The 12775-nt window shown below is 48.0% G+C and overlaps 1 protein-coding gene across 1 annotated transcript; it reads left to right on the top strand.

The window, feature by feature from the left end:
• Positions 1-735: 735 nt before the first annotated feature.
• Positions 736-1683, top strand: LOC123366649 (olfactory receptor 52M1-like). Its single transcript, XM_045010299.1, has one exon. It carries the CDS (start codon positions 736-738, stop codon positions 1681-1683), a length of 948 nt encoding a protein of 315 aa, XP_044866234.1.
• The last annotated feature ends 11092 nt before the right edge of the window (positions 1684-12775 follow it).

Genomic DNA, 12775 nt, shown 5'->3' with positions numbered 1-12775 from the left:
CTTTATATTCTGACCTATTCATGATTATATGTTATTACTGTTACTCACATCTTCTTGTCAACTATTTGAAATTGGCCATCCTGATTATCACTACAATTATTTTCTCCTGCTGATAATAGCCACCTTCATTGATTCATCTTGTTAGAGTTGGTATGGCAACCCCCCATCTTTTCATGTTCTCTCTCTCTCTCTCTCTCTCTGTGTATATAATATATTCCTACTGTATTTTCCACTCCATGCATCTGATGAAGTGGGTTTTAGCCCATGAAAGCTTATGCCCAAATAAATTTATTAGTTTCTAAGTTGCCAAAAGTACTCATTCTTTTTTCTCTAGGCTGGGTTACATTGCATTAAGGAACAATGATGGAAACACAGTATCCACACTCCTGTTTCCTGCTGATACCTATTAATTTTTTCCAGACCATGACAAGTAGAGACTGTGGGTGCACCTTCAAATATGGAACTGGGATTAGTAGGGTCAGATGTTCATAATTAATTTCTATTAATAATGAAAATGTCATTTTCAATGTGTGCAGTGTGAGCGATCTACTTCACCCATGAGAACAGCCTCCAGTAGTGCTTGTAGTATCTCATAATAACATTGTCTCTCCATCCAGGCATTTGTACAGCGATCATCACCCTAGACCCTGGGCACATAAGGGAAGTCTGAGAAACGTATGGTACATGCAAGAGACACCGTTCTGCCTCAGAGTTGGACACCTTTTCCCCTACTCCATGTCAGATTCCAACACAACCGACTTCACCAACCCCTCCACCTTCATCCTGCTGGGCATTCCTGGCCTGGAGGCAGCCCATGTCTGGATCTCCATCCCCTTCTGCACCATGTACATCATAGCCATCTTGGGTAACCTCACCATCCTGTTCATCATGACAATGGAGCCGAGCCTCCATGTGCCCATGTACTATTTCCTCTGCATGCTGGCCGTCACCGACCTGGTTCTGCCCACATCCATCCTGCCCAAAACACTCAGCATCTTCTGGTTCAATTCCAGGGAGATCGATTTCAGCGCCTGCCTCACCCAGATGTACTTCATTCACTGCTTCTTAGTGATAGAGTCTGGGATCTTTGTGGCCATGGCTGTTGATCGCTACGTGGCCATCTGCCATCCCCTGAGACATTCCACCATCCTGACAAACCCTGTGGTGGCCAAGATCGGGCTTGCCGTGGTGCTGCGTGGTGGCATGCTCGTACTGCCTTATCCCTTCCTGGTGAGGTGGCGGCCATATTGTAGAACCAACATAATCCCCCACACGCACTGCGAGCACATGGCTGTGGTGAAGCTGGCCTGCACTGACACCCATGTCAGTAGTTACTATGGCCTCTTTGTGCTATTCTGTGTGAAGGGTCTGGATGTGTTTTTTATCACCATGTCCTATATCCAGATCCTCAGGGTCATCTTCAGCCTCCCCACAAAGGACGCCCGGCTCAAGACTTTTGGGACCTGTGGCTCCCACATGTGTGCCATCTTAGCCTTCTACATCCCACATCTCTTCTCCTCTCTCATGCACCGGTTTGGCCACAATGTAGCCCTGCGTTTCCATGTTCTCATTGCCAACATGTACCTCCTGCTTTCCCCCATGCTAAACCCCATCATCTACGGGGTGAGGACCGAACAGATCCGGAAACAGCTGCTCCGGCTCTTTACTCATAAAGGGACCTAAAGTTTTCTCCTGGTACTTTGCCTCTCGGACCAAACTCTGTGCAGAGCTGTTTGCTGACATGGTGGTGGGCCCTCTTCCCTGAATCACTTACTGGACAATCAAAGAGACATTAAACCCTTTCCTGACCTTACTGTGCTCTGTAAGAGTGACAAACTGGAGAATATGTCTATGTAGAACGCATTGGGTTGTCACATTTCCAATTGTTGCAAACTGGACCCCTAAGAACATAAGAACGGCCATACTGGGGCAAACCAAAGGCCCATCTAGCCCTGTATCCTGTCTTCCAACAATGGCTAATCCAAAGTGCCCCAGAGGGAATAAATAGAACAGGTAATCCTCAAGTGATCCATCCCGTCACCCATTCCCAGCTTCTGCAAACAGAGACTAGGGACACCATCACGGCCCACCCTGGCCATTGATGGATCTATCCTCCATGAATGTATCTAGTTCTTTTTGAAATCTGTTAGAGTCTTGGCCTTCACAACATCCTCTGGGAAAGAGTTCCACATGTTGACTGTGTGAAGAAATAGTTCCTTTTTTTTTAACATCCGCTGCCTATTTGGTGACCTAGTTTTTCTGCTATGAGAAGGAGTAAATGCCACTTCCTTATTTACTTTCTCCACACCAGTCATGATTTATAGACCTCTGTCATATCCCCCATTAGTCGTCTCTTTTCCAAGCTGAACAGTCCCAATATTATTAATCTCTCCTCATATGGAAGCTGTTCCATATCCCTAATCAGTTCTGTTGCCCTTTTGTGAACCTTTTCCAATTCCAATATATCTTTTTTGAGATGGGTCAACCGGATCTCTACAGAGTATTCAAGAGGTGGGCGTACCATGGATTTATAAAGAGGCAATATGATATTTTGTGTCTTATCATCGATCCCTTTCCTAATGATTCCCAACATTCTGTTTGCTTTTTTGACTGTTGCTTCACACTGGGTGGATGTTTACAGAGAACTAGCCACCATGACCCCTGGGACCCCGTCCCTAACCCTGTCTCTTCTGCCAAAGCCCCACACCCAAATATATCTTCCCTCCAAATAACCTTAGCTATGTGGTGTTCTGTTCCGTTAATTCAGGGTGGCTGAATGCACATAATGATCAGATTCTGGGTTATACACGCCCCTTCAAATCCAGGGCAACATAACCATTGCTCTGACCATGAATGGGCATTGCTCCTCTGCGTTGTATTAGATGCAGTGAGGCTACTTGTGTGCCATGATCAGTGGAGTTGCAGTCCTTTTTAAATAAGAGGAATTTATTAAAGAAACAGCCAAAAAAAAAACCCCAAAACAAAACAAAAACAGCCACAAAAACAGGTTTCCACACAGCTCGGTTTTCAGCCTTGTCTTGCTTGTTTACCAGGGACGACACACTACCTGGAACTCTACAGAGAGGACCAACAATGTGCTGCAAGGAACCAAATCAGTGCAGCATGTGACTCAAAGGCTCTGATTAGAGCGTTTTGGTAGCAGGATATTGAACATATTAAATAATCATCTCTATTTAATGCGTGGAGAGGCTGTGTCCAAGGTCACCCAGCAAATCCGTGACAGAGCTTGGACTGTTCACTCTCAGGTCACTGGTCTCTGCTGATGCTTTATTTCTAGTTAAATGACTTGGGCCAAATCCTCAGCTGGTGTAAGTGGCTGCAGCCCACTGAAATCAGGGGAGATCCCCTCACTGGAAAATCCAGTGGACAGGCCTCTGTGCTGCTGCATGGACTATACAAGCCCGGTCTGAGAGAGACTAAGCCATGGATGGGCTGTGTTCCTGGCTCAAGACATTTCACTTCCTGCTACCTCAGTTTCCCCATCTGTAAAAGTGAGATACCTCCTGGGAGTAGTGAGCAACAGTTTGTGAAGCACCTATCGACAGTCTACTCTGTGTCCATGTAGGGGGGCGGCTGTCCCACTCCCTGAGAGTGTGGGCTGCAGCAGGCCAGTGGGCCTGTACAGACTGGCAGCCAATAAGAAAAGGGCTTACAGGGGGCCAATCAGAGCCAAGATTGGAGACAGCCAATCAGGGCTCAGCTTGGCCCTATATAAAGGTTGTCCAGGAAGGGAGCAGTCAGTCTGTCCCAGCCCTTTGATAGGGGAAGGTCAGTCTCCAGGGCTAGGAGACTAGCACCTCGGAAAGCGCAGTGCTGGCCAGGCTCCAGGAGCAGAAAGAAGCTCTAGCCCATAGCCTGCCAGGCTGCAGGTCCTGAAGGGAAGGGCCTAGCGGGTGCAAGGAGCCATAGGGGAAGCAGCCCAGGGAAGTGGACAGACGAGGGCAACATAAGAACATAAGAACGGCCGTACCGGGTCAGACCAAAGGTCCATCTAGCCCAGTATCTGTCTACCGACAGTGGCCAATGCCAGGTGCCCCTGAGGGAGTGAACCTAACAGGCAATGATCAAGTGATCTCTCTCCTGCCATCCATCTCCATCCTCTGACAAACATAGGACAGGGACACCATTCTTACCCATCCTGGCTAATAGCCATTTATGGACTTAGCCGCCATGAATTTATCCAGTTCTCTTTTAAACGCTGTTATAGTCCTAGCCTTCACAACCTCCTCAGGTAAGGAGAAAAGGAGGACAGTGAGGCTGCTGCCAGAGGGTCTCTGGGCCAGGACCCAGAGTAGAGGGCAGGCCTGGGTCCCCCCTTTTCCCCCTTACAGTACACCCAGCCATCGGCCATGGGAAGCAGCCATCACAGACTACGCCAGATCCCTGACAGGAGGGATTAGACTTTGGGGGTGTGGTTGGACATGGTGGCTGGGGTGTAGAAAGACTGCTTATTGACCCCGCCCCACGGAAGGGGGTGTGGATGGAGTGAGGGGCACGGCTGGAGGGCAGGAGTCCTGGGAATGACACCGTGAGCTGGAGAGCGACATGGGCTCTGGCGCCAACCAAGGGTGAGACAACGGGCAGGACACCACCAGGAGAGGGCGCTCCACTGGACTGAGCTAATGCCCAGAGACAACCAGCAGGAGGCGCTAGGTGGTGAGTCCCAGCCCTGTCACAGTCCATGTGTCACTGTGCCTCAGTGGGACATTGCTGAGGTTGCCAAATTCAGGACAAACTGCTGAGAAATAGGGCAGACTCACCCCACACTAGTGGTTATTCTCTCATTGCATCATACCAAGCCAGTAACAAATATAAACCTCTGTCTGACCACACTGGTTAACTAGAAGCCAAAGTGCAGTCCCCTGAGGTATCCCAGCCCTTAGCTTACCATTTGGACACTGGGCTCCATGATGGACAGTCAGAGGAAACCAATTTCAGCACTTATAGGGTCTTTCCAATCTCAAGAGCCACTTAGCCAGGTCAATATATGACTAAGATTGTACCCAATAATCACACTGCTGCCTAGTAAAGGTTTAATATGAAAAGATGAAGAGTTATAAATGGTTAATAGATCAGATACATACAAATGATATTTCAGTGTTCAGAGATGACAATCATGGGAGTGATGGAATAAACTGCTAGCTTGCAAAAGTCTCTCTGAAAAAGGAGTTTGGGTGTTATCAATTCTTGTTCAGAGCTTCCTTGCTGGAAACCCAGACCAGAGAAATGAAGACAAGATGGAGATGTCTCCGGGCTCCTTCTATATCCTCTGCCCTGTGGATGGAATTTTACCGTCCCAAACGAAGCCCACAGCCCAGGGGCCTGGAACATTCCTTGCCCAGGTTGGAGTCCAGGGTCACATGAGCAGGTCCCATGTCCTTGCCTGCTTTGCTGACTCACAAAGGCAGCCACTGAACATATTACAGAGGAGTGTTTCCTCTATGGCCCATTGTGCGAGCTAAGTGCCCTTGTCTGGCCCTTGCGACAGGGTGCGGGGCAAGGAGTGCTTAATCAGCCCCCTGCCACGCCTGCTCCAGTTAAGGGGGATAGATTGGAGCTGGCTGAATAGGCCTGTGCCTACCTGGCAACTAGAAACAGCTGCCAGTTGCATTAGCCAGGGGCTATACAGGCTGGGAAGAAGGGGGTGGAAGAGAAAGGTCAGAGACTGAGAGGGACTGGTGGCTCTGGTCTGCTGCTTGTGATGCCTGGTTGTGAAATCCAGTGTATAGATAGTAAGGTGGTGGTGGGAAATAACTATAAATTAAGTACACTGGTGATTGCATCTCCCTGAGCTGTCCCCGATTGGTTGGTGAGGGCAGCAAGGGCAGAAGCAAGAGAGGCCCAGCTGTGCCACGCTACATGTTCAGGACCCAGAGCCAGCATGAGTGGTGGACCCTGCAATGGCTGGCGGAGCAACAGGAGGAGATGCAAAAGGTGCTGTGAGCCTTCCAGAAATCCCACCAACTGGAGAAGCAGACCGTACTCTCCTGGCAGGTGGAACAGCCGAAAACCCTGCAGGACTTTATAAGGGAGCAAAACAATGTGCAGCAGCAGCTCCTACAAAACTGGTGAGTCCCACCTCAGCATCAGGGTTGGGACTGTGTAAGATGGGACCCGCTGATGAGCCAGACTCCTTCCTCTGCACCTTTGAGTGGGTAGCCATGGGTGCCAGATGGGATAGGTTAACCCGGGCCCTATGGCTGGCTCCCTATCTGGCCAGGCAAGGCTCAAGCGGCCTACATGACCTTCAGTAAGGACCTACCTTTATATTTAATATTTTAAATGTTTCTTTATTAACCTACCTTTATATTTTTACCATGGGCTTACTAAACAATCTTCACTTTATAAAATTCCCTTTTTTCTAGCATTACTTTTTTAACCTAACTTTATATTTAATAAACCTTCTAAATTTAGATTCTTTAATAAGAAGGCAAACTTGTCCTTTAAAATCATCTCTCCTTAATAAACCTAACCAAAAATATGTCTTTTCTTTAATAACTTGCCTCTTTTCTTTCATACTAAGCTTTTAAAAACAAAAATCTTTATTTTCCTTGAAGTTCTCTTTTTCCATTTTAATAACATTCCAAACTGGTCCTTACTAAACCTTACCAAACAATCTTTCTTCCATTTTATAACCAATCATAGAATCATAGACTTTAAGGTCAGAAGGGACCATTATGATCATCTAGTCCGACCTCCTGCACAACGGAGGCCACAGAATGTCACCCACTCACTCCTGAAACAAACCACAACCTATATCTGAGCCACTGAAGTCCTCAAAGCATGGTTTAAAGCCTTGCAGGTGTAGAGAATCTTCCAGCAAATGACCCGTGCCCCAGGCTACAGAGGAAGGCAAAAAAAAAAAATACCCAGGGCCTCCGCACACTGCCCCTGCCAGCCTCTACAAATACAAATACAAAAACAAACACAAATAGCTACAAATACCTTCTCCTCTAACAGAACTCCCACTCAAACTCCCCTGTTTACAGCTCTGTTTGCTGGCTCCTGTGCCGCTACAGCTGTCTGTTTCTGTTTTTCCTCTAAACCTAAAAAAGCATTTTTTTTAAAAATTACCTTTACTTTAAGCTCTCTTTTTCTATTCTTCCAACCTTTTTCTCTAAATAATCAATTAAATGCTTCGAAGCACAAACACACAACAATCCCCCTCTTCAAACATAAAAAAAATATTCAAAATGGCAAAACAGCGCCAAACCTCAACACCAATGGAAACAGGTACAGAGGGTGTTACATAAGAGGATGGAGCGTGGAAACCTTTCAAAAATACAGTGTGATGAATACTATTGAACTGTGTACTTACTACTCCCTTTACTTTGAACAACCTTAGCTTGTGTTGGACTAAAGCATATTCCAAAAAGGCATCCAGGGCTAGATTCACAAAGGCACTTAGGTAATCACTGAACTTAGCTGCCATTGCCTTTCTCAAACCCCGGCTCATCTGCTGCCTAATTCTGTAGGAGCCTAAGGTTTTGCCAGTACTCTGCACAAAGCAACTTGAGTGCAGATGATGATCTACAGCTAATGGGCTCCTCAGAGTCTTCACTCAGACCTAAACTGTGGTGGGATTCTTCAATTAGATGTTCACCTGCCAATCTCCCCAGCATGTCTGATCTCTTAGGGGTTTTCAGACCTCACCTCCTGATGGGGCCTTGAAGGTCGGGAATGTGTGTGTGTACATGTGTCTCCATATGTGTGTGTGTGTGTGTGTGTGTGCACGTGCGTCTGTGTGTGTGTGTTTACATGTGTTTGTGTGTTTGCACCCCCAGAGTATCCCATAGCCCAATGGTTTAGCACCTTCAACTTGAATATGAGAAACCCAGATTCAAATCCCTGCAGCACTGAAGGTTTGTTTTTACAAAGTGGAACAGCTCAGCCAGCCAGACTGAAAGCCCCACCAAGAACAGGCACTTTCCTGGTGCTCAGGGCACTCCCGTGATACATGGGAACCACTAGCTTTGGAGATTGTTTGGCCCATTCTTTTCAGTTAATAGAGCAACCTCAGCATAGCTCCCCAGGGACTCCAGTCACAATATTTAAAAATATTCTCTGTATTTTCCTTAACCTTTGGAAAGCCATTGATTTATCTCCGGTATCTTTTGCTTCCCATATCCATTTTCTATACTTCAGAACTTCTTGTTTCTGTTAATTGCTATCCAATTCCCCTAATTTAGTTGATGGATGATCTCTTCCTGTCACTGGACAGAGGGCAGACATCCATGCTCATCCTCCTGGACCTTCTTACATTATTTAACACTGTTGGCAATGAGATGCTGCTGTATCACCAGAGAGGCAGCAGGAGTCCTGAGGGATGCACTAAAATAGTGTGAATACTTCTTGGATACACATGCCCAAGTAGTGGTAATAGGAAACTGCACCTCCTGTACTACACCCCTTTCTGGTGGAGTCCCAAAAGGGTCAGTTCCCTCTCTGGGGTTTTTCAACATCTCCGTGCGGCCTCTATTGGGACTGGTCATACAACATGTACTCAAATGCCAGCAATATGCAGGTGACACTGAGCTCCTCCTCTCCTTCTCATATGACTACATCACTATCACCAAGAAGGCCTAGTTCCTGGAGGGAAACGCTGGCTGAAATGGAAGCCAAGCAAGACAGAGGTGATGCTGGTGGGCAGAGCAAAGCATTTTGAAGAGTTGGCAACCACGGTGAATCCTTCTTTGACTGAAGGTTCGCACCCACACCTGGGCAATTCAGTTCATAATCTAGGAGTGCTCTTTGATGTCTCGCTGCTGCTGAGTTCTCTCATAACAGCTGTAACGAAGGGCGGGGGGTTCTTTGGTTTTTCCGTGTGGTCCAATGGTTTGCATGCAGAGGGAGTGGGACTCAATGTCCCTGGGCATTACTGGTTTAACAAGGTGAGGGGAGAGGGAGTTTGTGGTTACAGAGGACCGGAGAGGGAACTTGGGACCCCAGCCAATGGCCTGAAGGGTGGAGACCCCAGCAACTGGTGGCCTGGTGACCTGGAGACGCATCTCAGGAGTCACAGCCAGAGTTCTGGCCAGTGGAAAGACAATGGGCTGCGAAGAGAGGACCCCAGTGACCTGACCAGCCACTTCCAGCCAGAGGGGCCAGAGGGGGGCTGAGAGAAGAGGAGTCCCAGGCCACCCTGTTTACGACCCTGTTTACCTGGAGAGAAGACAATGGACAGAGGCGGGGCTTGGGGCCGGGATATTGGATGCCCAGCTGGGAAGCAGGGGGCTCTGGGCTGGAGAGGGGGAGCAGGCAGAGCCCAGCTGGATGCAGAGGAGACTGGGATGTGCTGGGCTGAGGGAGGCCAGGCCTGAGGCCCTGAGAGTTTCCTGTGCTGGGTTCAACTCTCAATAAACCTTCCTGTGTTACGCTGGCTGAGAGTCGCTCCAGGCTAGAGAACAGGGGGCATCAACCCCTTTGGGGATGAGGAGGCCTGGGGGGTCCAGAGCGAGGGGACTCCCTGAGGGGCCCATGGTGAGACACAGAGGTGCGGCTCCAGGAGGTGGAGGGGCCTGACCCTGAGAGAGAGTGGACCCCCGAGAAGGGCTGTCGCACTGGAAGGGGCACCCCCCACGGACCGCCCGGGGCCACGAGTGGGCACGATCTGTGAGTCCGTGACTGCAGCATCGGTGAATAGTGCTTTCTACCATCTCCGGATGTCTAGGAGACACGTTCTCATCCTAGTGGATGATGACCTGGCCTAAGTTATGTCGGCCTTTGTCACTCCTGTCTAGACTGTACCAATGCAGTATATCTGGGCATGACGCCTTCACTGCTTACCAAACTCCAACTATTACTGAAGGCTGCAGACAGTCTCCTCAGCAATACAGGCCACTGCAAGCACATCAGACCTGTCCTCCACGCTCTACACAGGCTTCCCAGAGAACATCACATCAAGTGTAAGGTCTTGGTCCTGATCTTCCAGGTACTCAATGACCTGGAGACTCACAGATCCTGAAGGTCCAGCAACTGGACTTCTCTGGCACAATGGGGCTCTCGACAGCAGGGGTAAAGCTCGTCTGTGCAGGAGTCAGAACTTTCTCGGGGGACCAGAGCAAGGCTGCCCCAGGAATTCACTGAGCTCAGTCTCTTACCAAGGAGAAGGTTATGGAGTGAAGTGATTGCATTCTATACTTATAATGGGGAACAGAAACTTGATAACAGTGAGCTCTTAAAGCTAGCAAGAAAAGCTCTAACAAGAGTCAGTGGCTGGGGGTTTCAGGTGGACAAACTGAAATGCAACAAAGTGGAATTTTTTAACACTGATGGTAACTGACCATTGGAACAATTTAGCAAGGAATGTGGTGTGTCTCCATAACTGGCCACTTTTCAATCGAGGTGAGATGTTGTCCTCAAAGACCTGCTCTTGTTTAAACAGGAATGAATCCAGGGCAGTCCTATGGCCTCTGTAATGCAGGGAGTCAGAGCAAGGTCCCACCTGGCCATATAATCTACAAATCTATATAGAGTCCCCACAAGGATAATATTTGTGTGAGCCTCGTTCTGGGTCCTTGTCACACCCTGGGTACCACATTTCGGGTCTGGGCAGGGTTCAGAGGAATACAAGAAATTCAAAGCTCAACAATGTTTGCTACTCAATGTGGCATTTAATAAATTAACCAGACCGCCTGTGATTCTTTGTGCACCCCTACATCTCTCTACATAACACTCCCAGCGTCCTTCAGTGCACGAACCAACCCGCTGTGTGTCTGGTGCTTTGCATCTATTCATTCTATCATGAATTTGGGCTGAACTCTAGTGTGTGACTGAAGAATGGAATGTGTGAGCTCTGCATAAGGAGAAATGTTGGCCTCTTACTAAAACTTCGTGAGAAGTTTTGATTGGCCACCTCCCAGTGCCAAAAAGCAGGGTAAATGTAAAACCAGACCCCTGAGACTGACAGGCCCCTGGAGGCCAATGCTCCTGTTCAGCATGATTTACAGAGCAGGCAGGCCAATGAAGAAGTCTAAGGGGTGGGGGGTCTCATCCTCCTTGTAAGCTGAGGCTGCCTGGGCCAGAGTGAGGCTGAGCTAAGGAGAGAGTGGGGGACAGAGCTGAGCTGGGAGCAATTCAGTGCTGGGAACAGAGTGGGAGCGAGGACTCATATCCTTTCAATAGCCGGTTCCACCTGTTCGGTGTATAAACAAGGGAAGTTTCCCAAAAGAGGGGACCATTCCCCTACTTACATCTGTTCAGAATTCTTCAAAGGACTCTGACACTCTGTACATCGGGGGAATATCCTGCAATCCCATGTTCATCCAATGCAAAGTTTGTCATATAGGGTGTCTTCAGAAGGCTCATGATGCGCTGAGCCTTGTTACTATAAGTAATGTTACAGGTTGTAATTTCATGTCTATAGTTATGAGGCTGAAAATGTGCCCTCATGGCTTAAAACAAGTGCAGGCAAAATTCTCCAGGAGCAGAGGGAGAGTTCACACCTCATCAAGGCACGTATGGGAGAAACCTATGCAGCAACAAAAGATTTGTTGGACTTTCAAGTGAGTCACCCCCTGTTCCCTTGGTTAGTTTGGGACTACGATGAGGTAATGCTCACCTGACTCTGAGGGCAAAGCCAAGAGGGAAGGAAGAACATGATAAAAGGGAGAAAAATGTACCATACTCTTTCTCTTCCACCTCCATCTACAGACACCACCACCAAGCATCTGAAGTGCCTATCAAAGGAGAGACCCTGGCTGAAGGGTAAACAGGCAGCCTGTGGTGAGAAACATCTAAGTTTGTAAGGGCACTGAAAGGGTTAAGAGCAGCTTAGAATGTGTTTTGCTTTTATGTCTGTTGACCAAATCTGACTTCTTTTGCTTTGACTTATAATCTCTTAAAATCTATCTTTGTAGTTTTCCCCAACCTGAAGCACAGCAATACGAAATGAGAGCTGCTCTGACAGCTGAGAAGCGAGAGGCGATAGCTCTGTGGAAGCTTGTAATGTCACACTGTTACCGGTCAGTGGGGAATCAATTTGGAGTCGGTAAATCTACTGTGCGGTCTGCTGTGACACAAGTTGCCAGGGCAATCAAAAGAGTTCTGCTAAGAAGGACAGTGACTGGGCAACATGCTGGATGGAGTGGATGGTTGTGCTGTGATGGGATTCCCTATCTATGGTGAGGCTACAGAGAACGCATGCCACCTTGCCAAAGAGTACATAAACCAAAAATAGTACTTCTCAATGGTGTTGCACGTGCTGGTGGAACACAGGGATGTTTCACTGACATCAACATGGGATGGGCAGGAAAGGTGCATGATGCTCGCATCTTTAGGAATTCCAGTCTGTTCAGAAAGCTGAAAGCAGGGACTTTCTTTCTAGACCGCAAAATAATTATTGGTGCTGTTGAAATGCCAATCGTGATCCTGGGAGACCCAGCCTACCTCTTGCTCCCATGGCTCATGAAGCCATACACAGGCAGCCTGGACAGCAGTAAGGTTCAACCACAGGCTGAGCAAGGGCAGAATTGTGGAATGGTGGAATATGCCTTTGGATGTTTAAAAAGCCACAACATTGTTTGCTTACTAGGTTAGTCCTCAGTGAAAGCTATATTCCCATTGTTATTGCTGCCTGCTGTGTGCTTCATAATATTTGTGAATCAAAGGGAGAAAAGTTTCCAGCAGGGTGGGGGGTTAAGGCAGATCACCTATTGGCAACCAGTTTCAGCAATAACCCACAGTAATGTGACACTTATCTGTGTTGTTCCTTATGAAGCCTCCCCCTTCATTGCATGTCTTCCCCTGTAAACTA

Source organism: Mauremys mutica, chromosome 1, assembly GCF_020497125.1.
Source record: "Mauremys mutica isolate MM-2020 ecotype Southern chromosome 1, ASM2049712v1, whole genome shotgun sequence".
In the NCBI taxonomy this organism is placed as follows: domain Eukaryota; kingdom Metazoa; phylum Chordata; order Testudines; family Geoemydidae; genus Mauremys; species Mauremys mutica.
Note: the sequence above shows the minus strand (reverse complement) of the source record. Positions and strands in the feature narration are given on the sequence as shown.

What these genes read in the sequence shown, in the direction of transcription:
- LOC123366649 (XM_045010299.1), top strand. Translation starts at nt 736, where the DNA reads ATGTCAGATTCCAACACAACCGACTTCACCAACCCCTCCACCTTCATC.